The sequence below is a fragment of the Mirounga leonina genome, unplaced genomic scaffold (genome assembly GCF_011800145.1).
Source record: "Mirounga leonina isolate KUSES-001 unplaced genomic scaffold, KU_Mleo_1.0 Mir_94, whole genome shotgun sequence".
NCBI classification, from domain to species: Eukaryota; Metazoa; Chordata; class Mammalia; order Carnivora; family Phocidae; genus Mirounga; species Mirounga leonina.
Window position 1 is genome coordinate 8175562 of NW_023270855.1, and position 24793 is coordinate 8200354.

Sequence of the window (24793 nt, forward strand, 5' to 3'; positions counted from 1 at the left end):
CACATGCTTAACCGACTGAGCAACCCAGGCATCCCAAGCATGTGACTCTTGATCTTAAGGTCATGAGTTCAAGCCCCATGTTGGGCCTAGAGCTTACTTTAATAATAAATAAATGAATAAATAAATAGGTTGCTTACCTTAAAAAAAAAAAGATGATGAGGATGATTATTTATCATTACTTTCACTATATATAAAAGCTCTGGAAGCCAGAGTCCACCTTCTCTTAATGCCATGGTGTTCTTTTTACAATAAGAATAGAGCTGAGAAATTTTTTTTTCAAAGACTTATTTATTTGAGAACAAGAGCGAGAGAGAGAGAGAGAGACAGAGCGTGCAAGCACGAGTAGGAGGGGCGGAGAGAGGGAGAGCGAATCCCAAGCAGACTCTGTGCTGAGCCAGACTTGGGGCTGACTTCATGACTCTGAGATTGCAACCCAAGCTAAAACCAAGAGTCAGATGCTTAACCAACTGTGCCACCCAGGCACCCTGGGCTGAGAAATTTTCTGAAACAAGATTCAATTCTAGGATCTCAGCTCTGTGACTTACTTCAGTGTGCATTTCAGTATCTAGGATGAACTTGGTCACAAGCCCACAACGCATAACAGAGAAGACCTCAATGTCCAGTTCTCGGAAAAAAGCGTGGTAATTCTGTAGTGACACTGATGTCTTTTCTTCTTTCCCTTTGAACTCCTGGGGAGAAAGCAGCAGCAACCAACAGAATAATAAGGACAATATTAACCTGATTTTTCAGAAAGACCTCAAAGTACAATTATGCATTCATTTTATGCAGAAGTTACTTTTTTTTAGCAAATCACCGCCTTCCTTTCACCTAAGTCCCTAAATATTCCTGAGACAAAAGCACCTAATTTAAAATTGAGATATGGGTCACATATCAAGGCCCTTGGTTGGTTTCCACTTAAGTATGAACTACTAGACAAACCAAGGTGTTATGGCATGGTAGAGAAAACAATGAGCTGTGGCACAAAACAGGTCTGGCTTCAAACCCTTGCTCAAGCCTTATTAACTGTGTGACCTTGGGCAAGTCACTTACCCTTTCTGGGTCTTAGTTTCCTTACCTATTAAATGTAAGTATTACTACCAATCTTGGGTTTTTAGGCGATTACAGGAGCTATACATAATACACAATAAGTAGTAGCCAAAAAAACAGAAATAATTGGGATTCATGTGATTTAGGCAATTTCACAAACATATAACCTATTCTGTGATTGGTAGACTTACAGGAAAAAGGAACTACTGTTTACTGATTATCAGAAACTGTCCAAAGCATTTCATGCTATCTCACTTCATTGAGAAGTTGATAATCTGGGATCAGAGGGGGAAAGAGGCTAAAAGCAGTACATTTAAAACTAGGTCCCAAAACAAAATTTGTTAATGCTACAAGAAAGAATTCAAAGTACTGCTGGGATATAAAAAAGGGAGTGACACATTCAAGAAAATGACTAGAAAAAACAGTGTGTGCTAGTGATAAGGACTTGGAGTCTAACCCTAACTCTGCTACTGTGAAAATCGCCCCAAAGCGGAGGAGAATTCGTTTGCCTCTCTCTTCTCTAATTTTTCTCTCTGTAAAATGCAGAGTATGATGCTGATCCCCTGTTAATCTTACTGGGCTGTCACACAACCTTCATGGAAACCCATCATTCCAGTACCTTTTCCAGCTTGCTTCTATTAGATGGTGTAGGGTCACATTCTGAACTATCCTCCTTTGAAAGTGTGTCAGGCGAGGATGTTTTGCTGCCATCTGCTTTCTGTTTCCTTCCTCCTTTTGTTTCAAAAGCAGAAAAGTGACTCAAGTAATCAATAATCATGTTTGTTAAATATCACTGCCTTCAGAAAACAACCTGCTGAAGACTACCGAGGGGTAGAGGAGGTAATTTTATAACCCTACATTATAATTCATTTTATAACCTTGCCAAAGAAAGAGTTCAATGACATCATCTCTCCAGTTACTGATGCCTTGGTGCATATGACCTCTTTTTTTTTTTTTTTAATTTTTATTTATTTTTTGACAGAGAGAGAGAGACAGCGAGAGAGGGAACACAAGCAGGGGGAGTGGGAGAGGGAGAAGCAGGCTTCCCTGCTGAGCAAGGAGCCCGATGCGGAGCTTGATCCCAGGACCCTGGGATAATGACCTGAGCCAAAGGCAGACGCTAAACGGCTGAGCCACCCAGGCACCCCAGTCTTTTTTTTTTTTAAGGATTTTTTAATTTATTTATTTGACAGAGAGAGAATGAGAGAGAGAGCACATGAGAGGGGGAGGGTCAGAGGGAGAAGCAGACTCTCTGCCGAGCAGGGAGCCTGATGCGGGACTCGATTCTGGGACTCCAGGATCATGACCTGAGCCGAAGGCAGTCGCTTAACCAACTGAGCCACCCAGGCGCCCTGCATATGACCTCTTATATTATTTCAGTGTTGCTCCTATGGAGACACAGAAGAAGAGAACATACCTATCTTTCCTTGTTTTCTGATTTTTGCTGAAATAGCAGCAGTAGTAGGAGGTGTTACATCTAAAGTTTCCAAGTCAAAGTTTGCAAGGGGAGGAACATAGTCTGGGGTGACTGGAAAAGAGAGGAGACAGAAGCTCAATATATACCAACCACATATCACTGTTAGAATGCATCACCTGATTGGCTAAAAATTAATTTTCAGAACTACCAAGTATGGCTGAATGTCTGTAAGATACATTCAAGTTACCTGACATGAATTGTTTTGGCATAGCAAAATGATCAGAGATGACTTACAGGAATATCATATTAAATGATTATGACCAATTAAGATAAAATCATTCTAAATAATGATATAAAAAAATATCCAAGCAGGTAAGGACTAAAAATAAACTAACCCTTATTTCAAATCTAAAGATACTAGTATTTGGTCACACAGTACTTTGTTTTATACACAATTACTTAGATGAGGGCCTGAGGGAGGCTCTATGTTTTCCCCAGAGAATCTACCTAGCACTTTAAAACAAGTTTATTTAATAGTCAGAAGGTATTAAGAGACCTGTCAGCTTTACTCCTGGTTCATAACTATATTCAGGAAAGCAAAGGACATTGAAAGTTTGACTTCTAAAGAAGAAAAGTTACTTTACAAAAGCCCAACCAATGCTTTCCATTTTTTATTTTCTTAAGCAGCAAGATTTCTTGAAGGTAACAATGGGAGGAAAATGGATGTTGTTTTGTTTTGTTTTGTTTTGTTGAGCAAACATTTTCTTATCCCAGATGAGTAGGGGATGGCTATCAGTGAGCTTGGCTTAAAAGTAAAGTTCTTTATCTCCTCCCTGCCATCCTGGCAAAGGTACCATAGTAAGACACTCCTAACCTGCCAAGTATTTTTCCAGGATCCTCTGAAGCTCCACAACATGCTTTAACCGGGTGAGCACCTTCCCCTTCATCTCAGGGGATGTTTGCTGGCAGAAGGCATTTACAACCTGGAAAAGTACAAATTATATTCTCAGACTTCAAATGGTTCCAATTTCAATGCCATTCAGTCGCAGGATCTGTGAGTTAATCTGTAATGTAAAGGTGTTCTCAGCAAGGTACTATAGAGGAAGAAAAAAAGCCCTGGGCCAATATAGGAGATCTGACTTTTAATCCTAGTTCTACTGATTTCTAGTTAAGTAACAAGTAGAATAGCACAGTGACTAGAGAGCACACACTTTGATGAAACAAGTCCTATTCTGCTACATACTAGCTGTGTGACCCTGGCCAAGTCATTATTAGCCTTTCTGAGTTTCTACTTCTTCAACCATAAAATGAGACAACTATAAAATGAGAATGCAGTTGTTATATGGATTAAATACTGTAAATAAAGAAAGAAGCCCAGCATTTTGCACAATGTATGTGCTTGATTATATTTACTGATTTTGTGCTGTTTCTCCCACTGAATGGTATAAAACAAGGATAATACCTGTCCTGCCTACATCAGAATATAATTGTGAAGATAAGAAGAGATGATTTAAGCGAACATTCTCAGAAATAATATGCATGAGAAAGGAAGTGAGATATAAATGTAAGAAAATGTCATTTTCATCACATATCATTATTGTGCATTTCATTAAGCACAATATATTCCAAAGGAAGGGGAAAACCATCACTCACTTGATCTCACTGAATTGAAACATTAAGTGAATACCTATGCAAGGCTGAACTGTATCTTCACAGTGGAGAAGGTGAGTTTATTCCAGGCAAAAGGAAGAATACAACAAAAAGGCTTGAAGTAGTAAAGCATGAACAACATTTAAGTGAAGTCTAAGTATTTTGATTTGGCTATATCAAAAGGTCATATAATTGGGAAGAAGTGGGACATAACAGCTGGAGAAGCTCACAGCGGTTAGTGCTTAGTGGAGACTTTTTAGAGAGTCCCAGGAGTACGAGGAAATAGTTTCCTTTCAACAAGAACTACAGACAACAGGTGAAATGTCCTAGTAACTCTGCTTACCTCTCGGAACCAGTTAAGAGTAAGAAATATGAGTGAACACATGAATGAATGCTCTTTAACAGACATGGACTCCAGCCTCTCTCCAGGATCCAAATCAGTGAGGAATATAGGACAATCTGAAAGAGAAGAACAAACATTTCTAACTCCCTTTATTTCAAGTCAACAGAACCTGGATGCTACCCCTAGAGCTATCTACCTCTCCTTCTACTTACTTTCCCCTTTAACTTGTATTTGAAGGTCAAGCTTTGATTGTCTCAAAATTACCACCATATCACGTAGTAATCATTACATATAATTAAGAAGTCTTTGCAAAACTAGATGTGAGGACCAGAAAGCAACAAGGAACTATGATGATGACTGACTTGTCAACATGATAGAAATCTGTATGTTATTATTTTGTCTTTGGAATTCCATTACTACTGCTATTCTACTCTGTGAAGTTAGAAAATTCCTTCCCACACACACAATATACTGTTTTTTTCCTTCCCTAACATTATCAAAGAACGGTTACAAAGAAGAAAGGATCTGATAACTTCATCCTATACCTAATAAACCATCAATCTCCTCCAAGTTTCCATTATGTTGTTTCTCCACACAAAGTCTCAGTAACCGGAAATAGGGAGCCAGGCACAACGGAGACACCAATCTGGGAAGGAAAAATCCATTTCTAAACAATACTTTATAGGCACATTAGTCCATGTTTATAGGGAACCCAACCCTACAATTAAAGAGTTTTACCCAAAATAAATGTCTACTTTTAAGAATACATGACAAGGAACTTAATGGATGCTCAGCAAATAAAATGAACTAACCTGGAGGAAGGCAGAGGCTGTGTAGAGTGAATATCCATGAGTTAAGAGAAGCAGAAATAAGATGGAAGGAGGGAAGGAGAGTGGCAGAGGCAGACAAGTATGTTCATGGGAGGGAGAAAGGAACAGAAATGAAAATAGCCTCACAGAATACTTGTTGGATGTCCTTAGGCAATGCAAACCCCAACCACAGGGTCCAAGAAAAAACAAGGAATCTGACCCATTCTAGCTAACCCCTCCAAATACCACCTGTCTTAGGAGAAAACCACTCCCCCCCTTGAAAAGATCTTATTTATTTACTTGAGAGAGAATGAGCTGGGGGAGAGACAGAGGGAGAGGGAGATGCAGGCTCCCCATCAAGCAGGGAGCCAGATGGGGGGCTCGATCCCAGGACCCTGGGATCATGACCTGAGTCAAAGGTAGATGCTTAACTGACTAAGGCACCCAGGTGCCCCAGAAACCTTTTCCATCAAATTCTCAACAAACTGCAAGAAGTGTGGAATACCCCATGAACACTCAAAACAGCAAAAGAAGTTTTAAAAAAGAGAAAAGTACACTGACTTTTGGTCTGATTCCTTTGAAGTCATTCTACCCCCATCTTTTGCAAAGTCCTGAGAGAACAACAGTGGCAGGAGGTTGATGACAATCCCATCGCGACTACTATATTCTTCTAGTCCGTAGAGAGCTTTCACAGGAAATGGATAGTCACTGTGGAGAGAACCCAGAATTTGATGCCCCAAGGGTATACACATCTATGCGGGAAACCACTAGAACAAACCAATCTTCCCTCTTATGAGAAGAAATGAGAAAGAGAAAGAATATGTGGAAGCTTACAGGAATTCTGGAACTGGGGTTTTGGGTGTTGGGAGGAAAGAAGCTGTGGGATTGGGCCAGACTTAGCTGAGGTCAAGAGCATTCTGATGTCTGTACCAACTATTGACATAATTTCTTCACCAGTACAATCAAGTTAGTGGGTATACAGTACTTACCCTTCTGCAAAAACACAGAAATCCACCACAAAGGCATCCTGGAAATCATTGAAGATGGTCTGCCCAACCCATTCCTTCGGGAAGCAAGCAAGCAAACAAACAAACAAACAAAAAGGCTGTATAGGTAAGGGTGTACTTGCTATAGAGCCCTAGACAAACTATTACCCTTTCTAAGCCTTACTTTCCTCATTTCTTTTTTTTTTTTTTTAAGATTTTATTTATTTACTTGGAGAGAGCAACAGAGTGAGAGAGCGAGCACGAGCAGGGGAGGGGCAGAGGGGGGGAGGGGGGAAGCAGACTCCCCACTGAGCAGGATCATGACCTGAGCTGAAGGCAGCCGCTTAACCGACTGAGCCGCCCAGGCGTCCCCCAGTTTCCTCATTTCTAAGAAGAGAATAACAATATTACGTACCCCATTATTATGAAGTAGAAAACACATAATACATGAAAAATGCTTAACACAGTGCCTGGCAGAGAATACATAGTGGCTATCAACATCAACAGTACTATCATCATCCTCATCATTACTATTATTATTGTTATTATTATATGAAGGAGGCCTCAGAGGTGAGGCCTGGAGTAGGGCAAGTCAGAACAGCCTTCCCAGCTAGAATATGGGAGAGCTCACAGGATGATCTATTTTTGCACTGCAACAGACAGAAGGGCTGGAAGAATAGCAGTAAAAAGCAGTTCTCATGCTTTGCTGCTTTAAGAAAAGATATTGGGACTTACCAGGGCTTTTGGAGCCAGCTTTCCCCCTTGGATAAGATTAGCAAATTCATCATAATAAAGTGCAGAAGCCTGGGGAGACTGCTCACTGCAGGAATGAACCAACTGCAGCAAGGAGGTCACCTGGAGCAGCCAAAGAGAAAGAGTGGGCTTTCTCTGGGCTGCCAACGTTTCCTAAACACCGTTCAATCCATTCAGTAGTAAATTTTTCCTTCCAATTTCACTGCCAAAGCTCTTACTACCACTCACCTGAGGTTTACTTGAGCTTCCTGACAAGCCCATCTCTTTCTAATATCTCTTCTCCAATCCATCAGACACACACAACTGGATTAATTTGTTTTTTACAAATACTTTCACAAATACTTTTATTTTATTTTATTTTATTTTGAAAGAGAGAGAGAGAAAGAATCTCAAATAGGCTCCATACCCACACAGAGCCCAATGTGGAGCTCGATCTCATGACCCTGAGATAATGACTTGAGCCAAAATCAAGAATCAGACGCTTAATCAACTGAGCCACCCAGGCTCCCCTGGATTAATTTTTCTAAAGCAAAGCTTTGATTAAGTCATGTCTATGCTAAGAAACCCTTAAAGACTATCGCTAAGTAAAAAATTAAATTGAAATGTCTTGATTCACATTCAAGGCCCTCCCTTTTCTACCTCTGGACTAGCTTTATCTCCAACTCTCCAATTATAGGCTTACTCTTCCCTATGCTCCAGTCAATCTCCTATTCTACAAACATAGCTCTCTTTTCTTGCTCTCTAGGAACTCACAATTTAATTAAGGAGGTTAGACAAATACAGAAATAAATGTAACTCATGCCAGCCAGGAAAACATTATTTTGAAAAAAAAAAAAGCACTCTTTCTGGTAAACTGATAGTAACCAGAAGCAATTCCTCAGTTATTCATAAACATACCCAACGACATTACAAGAACTCACCTGTGTGTACTGTTCAGTGCTCAAGTCTGTTCTCCCTTGGGTCAGATTTAAAGATCTACTTCTAAAAATAAGGAATTTTAGTTTCACTTTTATAAAATTTTCTAAGAACTAGCAATAAGTGTATGAATCCTGCCATCCCTGGGATGTGGGTGGAGATAAAAGTGCACAAAGGCACAGAGGACTATTTACAAAATGTGGATTAGAGCAAACAATGGCTCTAATTTTTTTAAAGGGCACACTAAATTAGTAATAATCGTAAGAGCAAGCACCGGGCATTGTTCTAAGCATTTAATGCTCTCAAGTGGTATAGCTCCAAAGAATGAACTTTTAACCAGTACATTATGTAGCCTCCATGAATTATTAATGCCGACTCTAAGAATGTCTCCAGAGGTCCCAGGAATTCCTAACAAATTATCTCTAAGGAGCATAAACTCAACTCCAATGTCATTTTGCAATGGCAACATCTTATCAAGACCCAACTCTATGCTCCTATCACCAGGTGCCTTATTTTCATCAAACATGATGTCCCAGACAATACCACAGCAATGGAGAAATCTGTAATGTCTAGTGCCTGGGAGAGGCACAAATGCAGAAAAATGCATCCCAGGATGTTCATGGTTCCCCTTTTGTGGAAACATTTCCATTACTTTATTTATTAGCAATCCTTAGTTTTTAACCATCAGACTGTGATGATTAAGATCACATTCTGTAAAAATTATACGTGGTATATAAAGTCAAGATAAGAAGGGAAAATGGAAAAGTAGCAACAAACATTTGCTTACTTATTATGGGCTTAATGTGTACTATTATAATGAAGTCTACACAACATAACACTTTATTTGTAAGGTGGCAACTTGATTAACTGACCTTGAACCACGGAAGTCAGAATTTCCATGCATACCTGTCTGCCGCCATGATGCCAGCCATGGTGACAGCACCAATAATACCAATGAGTTTGTATTTGAATATGGTGCTAGAGAGCTGCTTTCGTATCACCAGGTGCATGTCATCCTGCAAGAAAGACATGATAACGAAGGTTGAAGATGCTGGAATAGTACAGCAAAAAAGCCTGCAGATATTGAAGCTATCATTTACTAACTGTGGCTTTTGGCAAGTCATTTCATCTCTGAGTCTCAATTTTTTCATCTGTAAAATGGGGAAGGTTTTGTAAGGATGAGAGACAAATTAAAAAATGTCCTAGAACAGTGTCAACCAGGGGCGCCTGGGTGGCTCAGTTGGTTAAGCAACTGCCTTCGGCTCAGGTCATGATCCTGGAGTCCCTGGATCGAGTCCCGCATTAGGCTCCCTGCTGAGCAGGGAGTCTGCTTCTCTCTCTGACCCTCCCCCCTCTCATGCTCTCTCTCTCTATCTCATTCTCTCTCTCAAATAAAATCTTTAAAAAAAAAAAAAAGTGTCAACCATAAGACAGATGTTCAAAAATAATAGCTATTATTGTTATTGTTGTGATACTTGCTTGATAAGGATATGTGAATTATTGTAATGTTGGCTGCTCGACTAAAATAATGAAATAGAAAGAAATACTTAGGTAAATTAACCAAGGAGGCAAAAGACGTGTTGTACATTAAAACTATAAAACAATGCTGAAAGATATTAAAGAAGACCTAAATAAATGGAAAGATATCCCATGTTCATGAATTGAAAGACTTAATATTGTTAACATAATGATAATACTCAAAGTGACAGGCACATTCTTTGTAAGCCTTACTAAAATCACAACAGAATATTTTACAGATAGAGAAAAACTCATGCTAAAATTCATATGGAATTTCAAGGGACCCCAAATAGCCAAAACAATCTTGAAAAAAAAAAAAGTTCTTTCAAATTTCAATTTTGAAATTATTACAATCTTTCAATTTCAAAATTACTACAAAAGCTACAGTAATCAAAAAGTGTGCCACCTGCATAGGAAGCACATATACACCAATAGATAGAGTCCAGAAATAAACCCTCACACACATGGTCAACTGACTTTCTGCAAAGGTGCTAAGACCATTCAAAGGGGAAAGTACAGTCTTTTCAATAAAAGGTGCTGAAAAAAACCACGCACAAAAGGTGCTGAAAAAATTGGATACCCATACATACACGAAATGAAATTGGGCCCTTTAACCATATACAAAAATTAACTCAAAGTGAATCAACAACACAAATTTAAGAGCTAAAACAGTGAGACTCTTAGAAGAAAACAAAGGAAAAAATCTTCATGACTTTGAATTGGGGAATGAATGGTTTTCCTAAGTATAACACCAAAAGCACAGGCAACAAAAGAAAAAAAAAAGATAAATTGGGGCGTCATCAAAACTCCATCAAAGGACACTATCAAGAGTGAAAAGACGGGCGCCTGGGTGGCTCAATGGTTAAGCGTCTGACTTCGGCTCAGGTCATGATCCCAGGGTCCTGGGATTAAGTCCCGCATCGGGCTCCCTGCTCCGCGGGAAGCCTGCTTCTCCCTCTGCCTCTCTCTCTCTCTCTGTCTCTCATAAATAAATAAATAAATAAAATCTTTAAAAAAAAAAAGAGTGAAAAGACAATGCATAGAATGGGAGAAAATATTTGCCAATCGTGTCTCTGATAAGGGACAATACCCAGGAAGTATAAAGGATCCCTATATATCAACAACAAAAAACAACTGATATAAAAAATGAACAAAGGACTTGAATAGACAATTTCCCAAATAAGATATTCAAATAACAAACTGGCAAATAGTTAAGATGTTCAGCATTATTAATCTTCAGGGAAATGCAAATGCAAACCACAGTGAGATAGCACTTCACACCCAGTAGAATGGTTACAGTTAAGAAATGGAAAATAAGTGTTGGTGAGGATGTAAAACCATGAAGCCCTCAATGTGTTCATGGGCACATAAAATGGCAGCCACTGCAGAAAATGGTTTGGTGGTTCCTCAAAATGTTAAACACAGAATCAAAAACATATGATTCAGCAATTCCACTCCTAGATACAGACCCCAAAGAATTGAAAATAGGGACTCAGATACTTGCACACCAGTGTTCATAGCAGCATGATTCACAATAGCCAAAAAGTGAAAAAAGGCCAGTGTTCATCAATAAATGAATGTACAAACTAAATGTGGTGTATACATACAATGGAATACTAGTTATCCATAAAAAGGAATGAAGTTTGATATATCTTACACCATGGATGAACCCTGAACAGATAATGCTAAGTGACATAAACCAAACACAAAAGGATAAATATCGCATGTCTATTTTTATAATTTAAATTTTATTATTTTATTTTTTAGAGGGGAAGAGAGAATCTTTTTATTTTTTATTTTTTTTAAAGATTTTATTTATTTATTTGAGAGGGAGAGACTGAGAGAGAGAGCACATGAGAGGGGTTAGGGTCAGAGGGAGAAGCAGACTCCCCGCCGAGCAGGGAGCCCAATGCGGGACTCGATCCCGGGACTCCAGGATCATGACCTGAGCCGAAGGCAGTCGCTTAACCAACTGAGCCACCCAGGCGCCCTCTTTTTATTTTTTTAAAGATTTTAATTATTTATTTGACAGAGAGAGACACAGCGAGAGAGGGAACACAAGCAGGGGGAGTCGGAGAGGGAGAAGCAGGCTTCCCACTAAGCAGGGAGCCCAACGCGGGGCTCGATCCCAGGACCCTGGGATCATGACCTGAGCCGAAGGCAGACGCTTAACGACTGAGCCACCCAGGCGCCCCGAGAGAGAGAATCTTAAGCAGGTTCCATGCCCAGCATGGAGCCCAAAACGGGGCTCAATCTCACAACCCTGAGATCATGACCCGAGCTGAAATCAAGAGCTGGACACTTAACTGAGCCATATGACTATTTAAATGAGGTACCCAGAACAGGCAAATTCAGAGACAGGAAATAGATTAGAGGTAACCAGGGCTGGAGGAAGGAAAATGGGGAGTTACTGCTGAATAGGTAGAGTTTCTGTTTGGGATGACGAAAAGTTCTGGATATAGACAGTGGTGAGAGTTGCACAACATTCTTAATGAACTTAATGCCACTTAAAAATGGTTAAAGTAGTAAAATTTGTTATGCATATTTTACAATCATTAAAAAATAAAATAATGATGTAGCTCTATATTATTGATGTGAAGCCATCTCCAAAATATACTGCTAAATGAAAGAAGTAAAATGTAGAACAAAAGGGTCAGGATTGAGGGGCCCTAGGTGGCTCAGTCGTTAAGTGTCTGCCTTCGCGGGGGAAATCGGAGGGGTAGAGGAACCATGAGAGACGATAGACTCTGAAAAACAAACTGAGGGTTCTAGAGGGGAGGGGGGTGGGAGGATGGGTTAGCCTGGTGGTGGGTATTGAGGAGGGCACATTCTACATGGAGCACTGGGTGTTGTGCACAAACAATGAATCATGGAACACTTCATCTAAAACTAATGATGTAATGTATGGGGATTAACATAAGAATAAAATAAAAATAAATAAATAAATAAATAAAATTAAAAAAAAAAAGTGTCTGCCTTCGGCTCAGGTCATGATCCCAGGGTCCTGGGATCAAGCCCCGAATCGGGCTCCCTGCTTGGCAGGAAGCCTGCTTCTCCCTCTCCCACTCCCCCTGCTTGTGTTCCCTTTCTCACTGTGTCTCTCTCTGTCAAATAAATAAAATCTTTAAAAAAAAAAAAAAGGGTAAGGAGTGGAATATAGGTAAATACAAATTTGTAAATGCTCAGAACATCTCAGAAAGCTATAAATGTCTCAGGACAAACTCAGAAAGTGATTGCCTTTAGATAACCAGATGCCCGGAGGACTGAGAAGGGGGAGACTTATTTTTCACCACTTCTTATGCCTTTTGAATTTTGTGCTATGTATGTATATTACCTAGCCTTTTTTTTTTTTTTTTCTTTTCCTTTTTTAACTAACAAAACGTGTTGGTTGTTCAAAATCACAGTCCAGTATGGATTACTGCCACGGGGTGGCACTAAAGATACAAAAGAGCTACCAGTTCTGATTACCATGTAATCTCGTTTTAGTCTCTGCCTGACTTTCTCAGTGAATGGTGTCCACCAATGAAAGCAAGCCCAGATGAAGTGCACATTAGATGTAGATGTTCCCTAGGAAACAAGGTAATACTCTGTGTACCCACAGCACTCAGTATGGAACCTGAACAGCTTTTCTTACTCAGTTCCACAGTCAGCTGATTACAGACCCATTAACAGACAAGCTACTTGAGGGTATAAGGTCTAATATACTTACCATCTCAATGCTTGGTACACAACAGACACTTAATGTTTGTGGTAAGAAACGAATGAGTACTCAGACCATGGCTGTGTACTCGATTTCTATTTGTACACGGGCTAAAGTGATTTTGTTCAGTGAATTTCAGTTAAAGAAGTTTAAAGTTTTAAAGGTTTCTCAACATACTGCCTATTACCTGGATGTGACTGCTGGCTTCATGCTGTTTGCTAAATGCCAGTGTGCTGAGAATATAGAAGAGTTTTCGTATCTGCTGAGGGGACATATTATCCAGATAATCTAAAATGCCCTATGGAAAAAAAATGCCAACAATAAGTTTAGCCACTAATACTTTTTTCCACCAAATAAAAAAACTAAAATCCTTGTAAGAGGCATCCAGATAGCCATAAAAGCTCAAGTTCTCTCAAGCTGTGCTCAGAACCCAAAGGGTTAGTCATCCTAACATACCTCCTACTTCTCCCTATTCTTCTTCTCCACCCTTTCCCTCTTAGTGAAAACAGTACTCTGCCAAAAGTTATATCTCTGACCATATTCCTTATCATAACATCCCTTCTCGACTTCCCCTCCATGAATTACTTATTCATTCTTTACAGATGTGGAAGCAGTCACAAGGGAAATAGTTACTTTTTAACATTGGGCAAAACCTCAGCTTTCTCATCCCTAATATGGGGATAACATGACCTACAGTTACCTTTCAAAGCCCAGACATGATTATGTCAACTCTCTATGAAAAGCCTGTAATAGCTCTCTACGGTCTACAAAATAAAGTTGAAACTTCTCAGCATGGTATTTGAGAGCCTTCATAATCTAACACTGTCCTATGTCTTCCGAGCCTCACCTCCCACCACTTCTCACCATATGTCCCATTTGCCAACCATGCTAGTCTACTTGTCGTACCATGGACCTGGATGCCAATTTGCTTCTGTTTAAACTGTCCTCTGCCTAGATGCACTTCCTTTATTTTCTCTTATCGAATCATGCCCAAACTTCAAGAATCACTCAAATCTACTCTTTGAAGAAGTACCCAGTTTCCTAGACCAAATTAATTATTCTTGCTCTGGTGCATCTATAGCACTTTATCTTTCTAGAGATTTCTCATGTTGTATTTACAGTGACTTGTTTATGTGTTTTACTATCCCAAAGGCAAGAACGAAGTTTTATATACAAAGCACCCAGAATAGAGTGTGCACATAGGTACAAAGAAGTATTTGCTGAATGCATTAATACATACATAAGTGAGTTATTTTTTTCTATTATTTGCCCATTACCTCACCTCCTTCCCACCCCCTCCTACCAATTATAGTGCTCAATATCTAGAATACAAATTAAATTGCTGCTAATTAACGGATGCCAGATATCTCTCAGATACATGCAAGAAAGAAAAATGACTCAATATATGTCACTGGAGGGAGAGATACCTTCACAAAGACGACATTCAGCTTCATAGCAGATAGGTTTAGAACTACCAACTCTAGGAGGACATCCAACGCAGTATCAACTTCAGCTTCATTCCCACTGCAGATATGGGTCACTAGGGCACCAACTACTTCCTATACGGTAAAGAATCAATAGGACAGTGTGAATAAAAATATGACATGGCCATCTTAAAAGGATTAATTCTTGAGACCATTCCAATCTCAACTTGGTTAAAATCCCAACCTACCCTATCCCATTGTCTAATTATATTATCTACTTTACATTGATGTTGGTTTCAGGAGGTTGAGGATTATGCCAACCTAACTACACAACCATCCACTCTTGACTAATTCCTAAAATTTATCAGTGAGCACTATCTAAGCCCTCCTGATTTTGTTCCCTGGCATAGTCTCCTTCTTTTTTCAGTTGGGTTAAATACTACCCTTTAAGCTATGGTTGTACTTAATCTGTTAAAATGTACTAAAAAGATAGAACTCAGGGCACCTGGCTAGCTCAGCTGGAGCATGTGACTCTTGATCTCTCAACTGTGAGTTCGAGCCCCATGTTGGGTGTAGAGACTACTTAAAAATAAAATCTTAAAAAAAAAAAAGATGGAACTCAAGAAGCTAAAGGTTTTAAAGGTTTTTACAGGTTAGACTAGTATGTTTCAAGCAAACATGAGCCATGATAATATCTCTAAAACATTAAGATGGTTCCAAAAAATACCTTGTATACCATTCTCCCTTTCCTTTATACTGCTGCTCCATACTGAATCATATGGTTTTCTCAACTGCAGCAGCTAGCTCATGCCAGCTGAATCTACTGCTCTGCTTTAAAATTTTGTCTTTATTTTTACAAGTTCCATTCAAATGTTTTGACACTGTTACTAGTAAGTATAGCATGTACAAAAAAATACAAAATAAGACCCTCTGTTCTTTGACTTCAGAATCACTTTCCACAAGTACAGCCTTCCCTCTCTGTATATGTGCTATTAAATTTTGTGTCTCATGTTCATGGGAATAGGGTTATGCCCTCAGGCACTTCTCCTTCATTTGTTTTTCTCCACAATTTTTTCTAGAGAACAACTCCAGAATCAACTAACTGCCAGTTGACCATTTGCAGCTGAATTTTAAAACTGCTCTTTCTGTATACTACAAAAATGGCCCGATAACCCCAGCCCTTTCAGCCATGGTTTATTTAAAATAGACTGGATGTGGACCTTCATTTTAAAATCAGAGAATTTTAGAGCTCAAAATGCAGAGTTAGATCCTCCAGTCCAGTCTCCCTCATTTTATTAAGACTAGGAATAGAACTAAGTTTTCCCAACTCCCAGTTCAGAGTTCTTTTTCCTTCAATGCCTTCCAACCAACAAGAAATAAACAGCATATCACATGCAAGTCACTTGGAATTGCATTTCTTCCTGTTTCCTTCTCTCCAAAATAAATATTTCAACATACCTGCTGACAGTAAGTGTCAAAAAACTTAAATGCATATTTGTATAGGAGACTGCCAAACAAAATGATACTCTGGTCTAGGGAGTGCAACAAACTCTGTGCCAACGACAGAATGGATGGACAAATATCCTTAAGGACCTTGAAGGGGGAAGAGAAGAGAAAAAAAAGAAGCTGTGGGAGGAATTTAGTTATTACAGAACCAGGACTTGCTAACCCTTATAGGATGTCAGGGTTCTCCTCACCAACTCTCATTTTAACCTAAGGTAACTTAATCTTTGCTTTACTCAAAATTATCTTTCATCATTCTGAGTTTTCGCTCAGGATCAATGGGATTAGATGTAAGGATAAGAAGTGACCTGGAAGCTAAAAGAAGTTAAATTATAAGCCTAATAGCATTATTCCTATTTGCCCAACTTGGGACTAGAATCCAGATTTTTTTTTTTTTTTTTTTGAGAGAGCGAGCAAAGTGGGGGAGGAGTAGAGGAAGAGGGAGAAGCAGACTCCCCACTGAGCAGGGAGCCCGATGCAGGGCTCGATCCTGGAACTTCGGGATTACGACCCGAGCCGAAGGCAGACACTTAACCAACTGAGACACCCAGGCGCCCCTAGAATCCAGATCTTCTAAATCCCAATTTCCTCACTCAATCTGGGTCTGCTCTGCCTTGGTTATGATTTGAAATCAATCTATAAGGTTCAATACTAATTAAATCGATTTCTCCTAAGATCAAAAAGAGAACTGATCATGTCTTAGCAACAAGGCAGAAGATGGACATTAATGGACCCAAAGTAAATAACCAGTTTAAGTCCAGCTTCTTTACTGATACCATCACAATTTAAAAAAATCTTAAATTAAGCCCTGAAATGGGTATAATGCTTTGCTGAGGAAAATGCAGTAAAAAATTATATATGGGGTGCCCAGGTGGCACAGTCGGTTAGGTGTCCGACTCTTGGTTTTGGCTCTGGTGGTGATCTCGGGGTCGTGAGATTGAGCCTTGCATTGGGCTCCACACTTAGCACAGAGTCTGCTTGGGTTTCTCTCTCCCTCTTCCTCTGCCCCCCAAAATAAATAAATCTTAAAAAAAATTATATATGGTTTCTGCCTTCTGGAAAATTATAGCCCAAAACACACATCATTCCCAGAAATAAGCACAGAAAGGACTGTAGGATAAAATAATAGAAACATTAAATCCATTTCTAAATATAAAATCTTAAGACCAAACTATATATTCTCATTAGTACCTAAGTCAAGCCCCAAACTACTGGTTATCCAGTTTTCTAAGAAGGTATATGCTGTTAATATCCTGAAAATTCACCAGGAAATACCATTCCTAACTTAAAAAATTCTAATCAAATGGTTTATTTTTCAACAGAAATAATCACCCAAGAGTCACAGCACTTAACGGCCAAATATGGATGGTTCAAAAGATGCATAATTATGTCTATTAGAATTCCTCTGGTCCTGTTATGCTCAGGGTTTTTAATAACTGCTTAGAACAGGACACAGAAGGCAAGTTTGTCAAAGCTGCATATCACAAAGAGCTAGATAATTAAAATGAGTAATGCAAAGTTAAGATTTGAAAGTCTCAATGCACTTGAACAATGGGCTGAAACTCACATGAAGAAATTTATATATGGGAGCTGCAAAGCTTTCCATTTTAAGGTAAAAATCAAGTTATGTAAGTATGTAATTAGAAGACCTGAACTAAAACATTTTCTGTAAAAAATAATTTGGGGCATGAGTTTAATCAGTTCAACATAAACCAATTTTGTCACCTTTTTCTAAAAAGATAAGACACCAATCTTAGGTTGGGTTTATTAACATCATAATGTCTCAATCACGGTAAGTAATAATCCTACTATATTTTGAAATATAGTGAGCTGTCAAAAATCAACATCCAGCAAAGGTTGTATTGTCAAGATTTCCATACTGAGTAGGAAAGGTTAAAAATGACTTCTCTATAACTTTCAGACCAATGTTTCTGATTCTGACACTTACCAAGTAATGAATATAGAATGCACTCTGCAGCAGCTGTTCTTGAAAGCAGCCTGATCGAATCTTATTTCTTAGCACCCTCTCAATGTACTTCTTTGTCTGAGTGTTGGTGCTATAGATGATGAGAAGCATTGCCACGTCAAAAGTCTATTGTCAATAAATATGACAACAAAGAAATAGTTTAATAAATCAGTACATTTATTTCCATGAAATAGCAACTCACAACTTTTTCCCATGAAAACACAGAAGGGGTGATACTTATTTGCTCAACATACTCCCATGAGAGTATCTACATTTTTTTTTTCCCCACAAAACCCACAAATGTTTTTCAGAGAAATAAAGTGCTACAACTATTAACGACTGTTATCTTTTATGGAAACTCTGGAATATAAGCTGAAGTGATATTATTACAGAAATAACTTTGAATATCTTCACATCTATTAAAGAAAAATCACTTGCCAACCTTAGTATATATTTCATTATTAGGAAAACTACTTTCTGAAAAGTTGGAGAGACTGCAAATGTCTGTCAATATGAAAAAAATTAAAATCTGATAGTCATTTTCAGATTATACAGCCATTAAAAAGAGTAAGCTAGACTACATTTTTTGACATTCATGACACCGTGAAATTAAAAAAAAGCAACCTGCAAGACAATAACACAGTAAGATTTTATTTTTGTAAAAACAATATACAAACATAACTATGTGTAAGTGTAAGAATGCCTGCACTCACATAGACATACAGCTTGTATATGAATAAGAAAAAATCTGGAAGAAGAATTATCCATGCAGAATGGAACAGAGAGTGAAAAGAAATTTATTATTTATTTATTTATTTATTTTTAATTTGCGAGAGAGAGAATGAGAGAGAGCATGAGAGGGAGGAGGGTCAGAGGGAGAAGCAGACTCCCTGCTGAGCAGGGAGCCCGATGTGGGACTCAATCCCGGGACTCCAGGATCATGACCTAAGTCGAAGGCAGTTGCTTAACCAACTGAGCCACCCAGGCGCCCGAAAAGAAATTTATTTTTAACATTTTCAGATTCCTTGTGGGTTTTTTCCTCCACAATTAGCTTGTATTAACTATGTTAAAAAAAAAAAGTTAAAAAAAGTCAAGCAGGACAAAAAAAAAAAAAAAACCACTCAGAACTCATACAACTCAAGAGCAAAACACTAAACAATCCAATTTAAAAGATGGATCAATAATTTTTTTTTTAGATTTTTATTTATTTATCTGACAGAGAGAGAGAGCGCGAGCGAGCACTAGCACATAAGCAGGGGGAGCGGCAGGCAGAGGGAGAAGCAGGCTTCCCGCAGAGCAGGGAGCCTGACACGGGACTCGATCCCAGCACCCTGGGATCATGACCTGAACTGAAGGTAGACGCTTTACCGACTGAGCCACCCAGGTGCCCCACCAAGGATCTTTTTTACATTTTTTTATTTTAGAGAGAACAAGCGCGAATGGGGGGGGAAGGGGGGAAGGCAGAGGGGGAGAGAGCCTGACATGGGGCTCGATTTCAAGACCCTGAGATCATAACCTAGGATGAAATCAAAAGAGTCGGACACTTAACCAACTGAGCTACCCAGGTACCCCTGGGCCACGGATCTGAATAGACATTTTCTCGAAGACATACTAATGGCCAACAGACACATGAAAAGATGTTCAACATCACTAATCATCAGAAATGTAAATTACAATGAGATATCACCTCATACCTGTCAGAATGGCTATTGTTAAAAAAGACAAGAAACAACAAGTGTTGCTGAGGATGTAGGGAAAGGGAACCCTTGTGCATTGTTGGTGGAATGTGAATTGGTGCAGCCACTATGGAAAACAGTATGGAGGTTCCTCAAAAAATTAGAAGTAGAAATATCATATGATCCAGAAATTCTTCTGGGTATTTTATTCAAAAAAACTAAAAATTAGTTTGACAAAATATCTGCATTCCTATGATCCCTACACATTATTTACAATAGTGAAGACATGGAAGCAACCTAAGTGAAAAGAAAATGTGGTAAGTACACAGACACAAACACACACACACACACACACACACACACTGGAATATTATTCAGCCATAAAAAGAATGAAATCTTGCTATTTGTAACAATATGGACAGATCTTGAGGGCATTATACTAAGTGAAATAAGTCAGACAGAAAGACAAATACCTTATGATCTCACTTCTATATGGAATCTAAAAAATAAACAACAAAACAAAACACACAAAAAACTGAATTCATTGAGAGAACAGACTGGTAGTTGCCAGAGGCGGGGGGCTTAGTCGGTAGAGCATGCAACTCTTGATCTTGATTGTAACTTTGAGACCCACATTGGGTGTAGAGATTATTTAAAAATAAAAACTTTAAGAAAAAAAAATGGGTGAGGGGGATCAAAAGGTACAAACTGCCCATTAAAAAATAAATAATGGGACACCTGGATAGCTCAGTCAGTTAAGTGTCTGACTCCTGATTTTGGCTCAGGTCATGATCTCGGGAATGTGAGTTCAAGTCCCTCATTGGGCTCCACGCTGGGTGTGGAGACTATTAAAAAAAAAAAAAAAGACATAAAGACATTGCAGAAGCATATAAAATGTTTATGATATAATCTCAAGAGAAAAAAATCAGAAAGCAAAATGATATAATAATTAGAAATCTGTAAAAACAGGTAAAATAAGTATACAGGTGGCCAAGGATTATGCAAAAATGAAAAAAGAAGAAGTTGTGTTAGGATAATTTGATCCCTCCCCCACAAAAAACTGAGCCACCCAACAACTGGATACTCTAATAGAATCCCACAAAACAAAACAGATTCCAACTAAAGAAAAGTCCTTAATGGGAACCAACTAGTACATAAGAAACGCAATCATCTGGCTTCTCAATAGAAGAAAAACTTTCCATAATTAAGACAGATTCAGTACTACGGCCTTGACAGTGAATGGATGGACTATTTAATTCACTCTGGTCAGGCTGACATGGGTAAAGGTAAGTAAAACATGGAATGCCATTATCTCGACAATTCCATTTCGCGGAAGGAAGGGTCATCAGATGGATACAGGGACCCGACTCAAGCCCCAAGTGACTCCTGTCTTCACTTCATCTATGGGGACTTGGCTTCTTGGGACTGCAACTCACTGTGCTTGTTTGGAATGTTAATATTTCCCCTTATGGATAGCTTAGGTTTATTTTATTGCCAAAATGAGTAGGAAAGACCATCTAGCAAGTCATCCCCTCAGATTATCTTCCCCAGACAGCTAATGTTTATTAGAGCAACTACAGAAGGCACAGAAGGGATGACTGTGGAGAGAGCAAGAGAAAAGAAGGAAAACTAGCCATATAATTAATTTTAAGTCTGTGGTACTTAAAATTCATAGTATGAGAATGTTACCTTGTGTTCAGACACTGAGGCAGTGCTTTCAATTGCCTAGAAAAAAAAGGGTCACAAAAATATTACAACACATAAGTAGAACACATTTCACCTTATTCAGCATGCCCTATTCTCCTGAGAAGCAATCTGCCCATCTGGGAACCATCATCTATCATTTCTACTTGACTGACTTTTAACACTTTTCTTCCCACCTACCTTTACTTACTTATCCATCACTGATTGCCACCTACTTCCTCCTTAATGTTCAAAGTCATAAAGATCTCACTCACCTTGGGCGCCTGGGTGGCTCAGTCGTTAAGCGTCTGCCTTCGACTCAGGTCATGATCCCAGGGTCCTGGGATGGAGTCCCACATCGGGCTTCCCGCTCTGCGGGAAGCCTGTTTCTCCCTCTCCCACTCCCCCTGCTTGTGTTCCTGATCTCGCTATGTCTCTCTCTGTTAAATAAATAAAATCTTAAAAAAAAAAAAAAAGATCTCACTCACCTTAATCCAGGCTTCTGAAATGATTTTCTCGTATCTAACAGCTGACTTTATTACATCAAAGAAGAGAATAACACAGTCCTGACCGCTGTTTTCTTGATTTCCTGAAGAACTACAAGTAGCAGAGGGGGAAAAAAATCATTCTTCCATTTACCAGAGAGGAACTTATAAAATCTGGATTCCTGTTTACTAGTCAAGTGCCTGTTCCAAGGCACAACTTCATGTGTAAAATGGCTAATAAACTTGTACTGTAGTCTACCTAGGATTGATCTGAATAGCCGGGAGGATACAGCCCACATGCCAACGTATACATGTACACACATGTTCCATGTACCACATACATATGATTTGAAGCACTGTATAATGGTACATGCAAACAATATTATTACCATTATTTGTAGTTGCAAGTATTAAGATCTACTGTCCTGGCTTCAGAATAAATGTCAGAAAACTTGCCTTCCCCATGTGAGAAAAAGGGTGGTAACTGTCAATGACATTATACCTTTGTCCTTTATTTTTCAACTTGCTTTGGGAAGCCTGCAACCGCGATGGTAAGATACAATGCTGCAGATCCAACTTCTCCCGCAGCTCAGAAATTACCTGTGGAAAATAAATATTAAGTTATGTGTTCTGCTCATTCACAGTGGATTGGCACAGTTCGCTCTTTTAGCAGAACCATAACAATCCCCTGAAAGACTGAGTAAGAAGAATCACTAAATGTTAGACAAGGCTTTTTTTTTTTTTAAGATTTTATTTTTAAGTAATCTCTATACCCAACATGGGGCTCAAACTCAAAACTCCAAGATCAAGAGTTGCATGCTCTACTGACTGAGCTACGGGGTGCCCCTAGACAAGGCATTTTGAAAAGGAGAGTTGATGAAAATAGTTAATGCAAGGATAGTATGTTATGCCCTTCAAAATTTCAGAATTCCTTGAGGTATTACACTAAAATAGCAAATATAACTGTGTAGGGCTTATATGCAACAATAAATCTAGCTAGTTCCATTCTATCCCCTGAATACTATCTGGATTAATCAGCATTATCAATTGGTTTGGGAACAAATAAGAATTAGAAGCTATTAGTTTAAATAATGTATATTGATGTATCTTCATCTAGGTACATCTCTTTTCCATTACTGACTTTCAGAAAGGCACCACCGTTATACTCTGTACTCCCAAGGATCTAGCATGCCATTGGTGTTTGTTGGGAAATAATAAGGTACCTCAAGTGCATCTGCAGCTGTTACGGAATGAAGAATGAACTTGATTATCACAGGTAAATCATCCAATTTCACAGATAACAGCTTACCCATCACCAACTGGCGGACCTAAACATAAAAAGCACAAAAACCTTGAATATTTTTATGTTAATACCTCAACCTAGTACTGACCTGTTAGGTTAAATTAGAAAACAACCTTCTCTCACTCAGTTTTCTCACTTGTAATTTAGGAAGAAAAACACCTCCTTTTATTTTCAATTTTATTCCAAATTACAAGCTTTCAATTGTTAATGCCACAGTTTCTTCAAAAACAGACAGATAATAACTGTAAAAGTGTTATTATCTTATAATTTAGAGCCTGAATTTTCCACTGGCTCCATTAGCCATTCCTATGAGGAGCAGTGTGTAAATATTATGCAAGATAGAAATTTCCACTAAAACTTACTGCTTTGAAACAGAGCAGCAAATCCATCATACTATGGCATATGAAGTTCATCAAAGAGAAAAAGAGATGAAATGTCATTCAATATCGTTTCAAAAAATTTTTTAAAGATTTTACTTATTTATTTGAGAGAGAGAAAGAGAGCACGAGTGGAGGGGAGGGGCAGAGGGAGAGGGAGAAGCTGAGCAGGTAGTCCAACATGCAGCTTTATACCAGGACTTTGGGATCATGACCCAAGCCAAAGGCAGACCCTTAACCAACTGAGCCACCCAGGCGCCCCTGTATCATTTCAAAATTAACCTTTCATATGCAACTGCTTCAAAGTAATGACTGACACTGGTTCTGGGAAGTAAAAAAGCTGGCTCTGTTTCTGGAGAGCAGAGTCCTTCCTACCTGAGACAGGAGCTTCGGGTCAAGTCGGAGGCTGGAAAGAACATCCAGGATAGGGACAGTGAGTGGAGTATTCTCCATTAAAAGGTCACTGTGCATGGTGGAAAAAGAGAAAAGCTGTGTAACTTTTAACAGAGCTGGGCAGATAATTACTCGGAAAAATCACTCAAGATATGGGAAGAGAGGACATACTCAGTTTCCACTGAACTTGTTAATAGTATATTTTGTTAAAAATTGGTTTATTGTTTTTTTTTTTAAGATTTTATCTATTTACTTGAGACAGAGAGAGAGCACAAGCAGGGGGAGGGGTGGAGGGAGAGGGACAGGGAGAAGCAGACTCCCCACTGAGCAGGGAGCCCAACGAGGGGCTCAATCTCGGGACTCTGGGATCATGACCTGAACCAAAGGCAGGATGCTTAACTGACTGAGCCACCCAGGAGCCCCTAAAAATTGCTTTGATTTAAAAAAAATTCATGCTTGGGGCGCCTGGGTGGCTCAGTTGGTTAAGCGTCTGACTTTGGCTCAGGTCATGATCTCAGGGTCCTGAGATCGAACCCTACATCAGGCTCCCTGCTCAGCAAGGAGTCTGCTTCTCCCTCTCCCTCTGCCCCTCCCCCCGACTCGTGCTTGCTGTCTCTCTCTCTCAAATAAATAAAATCTTAAAAAAAATACATGTTCATTATAGAAAATTCAAACAACAGAGTAAAAACGAGAAGCCCTTTCCTCACCATCTCCACTACCCAGAGGTAACCACTCTTGAGTTGGGCACCTATCCGTCCTGAGAAAAGGAAAAAGAAAACCTAACAACAATTATAGTGACATATGAGAAGTATGACAGATGTACATGCAAGGCATTCTAGGAACAC

At 39.0% G+C, this 24793-nt stretch overlaps 1 protein-coding gene across 1 annotated transcript in view; it reads right to left on the reverse strand.

Moving 5' to 3' along the window:
• FANCD2 (FA complementation group D2) overlaps positions 1–24793 on the reverse strand; it is a 57723-nt gene that overhangs the window by 21392 nt on the left and 11538 nt on the right. The window contains exons 10-29 of the mRNA XM_034998681.1: positions 23931–24018; positions 23099–23203; positions 22378–22475; positions 21879–21987; positions 21397–21432; positions 18014–18157; positions 16021–16155; positions 14566–14697; positions 13326–13436; positions 8827–8936; positions 7926–7986; positions 6988–7107; positions 6256–6329; positions 5828–5974; positions 5003–5103; positions 4458–4573; positions 3339–3447; positions 2465–2575; positions 1667–1779; positions 546–689 (exon numbers count right to left, since the gene is read on the reverse strand). Of these exons, the coding sequence (XP_034854572.1) occupies positions 546–689; positions 1667–1779; positions 2465–2575; positions 3339–3447; positions 4458–4573; positions 5003–5103; positions 5828–5974; positions 6256–6329; positions 6988–7107; positions 7926–7986; positions 8827–8936; positions 13326–13436; positions 14566–14697; positions 16021–16155; positions 18014–18157; positions 21397–21432; positions 21879–21987; positions 22378–22475; positions 23099–23203; positions 23931–24018 (2164 nt within the window). The remainder of the gene's footprint in view (positions 1–545; positions 690–1666; positions 1780–2464; positions 2576–3338; positions 3448–4457; positions 4574–5002; positions 5104–5827; positions 5975–6255; positions 6330–6987; positions 7108–7925; positions 7987–8826; positions 8937–13325; positions 13437–14565; positions 14698–16020; positions 16156–18013; positions 18158–21396; positions 21433–21878; positions 21988–22377; positions 22476–23098; positions 23204–23930; positions 24019–24793) is intronic.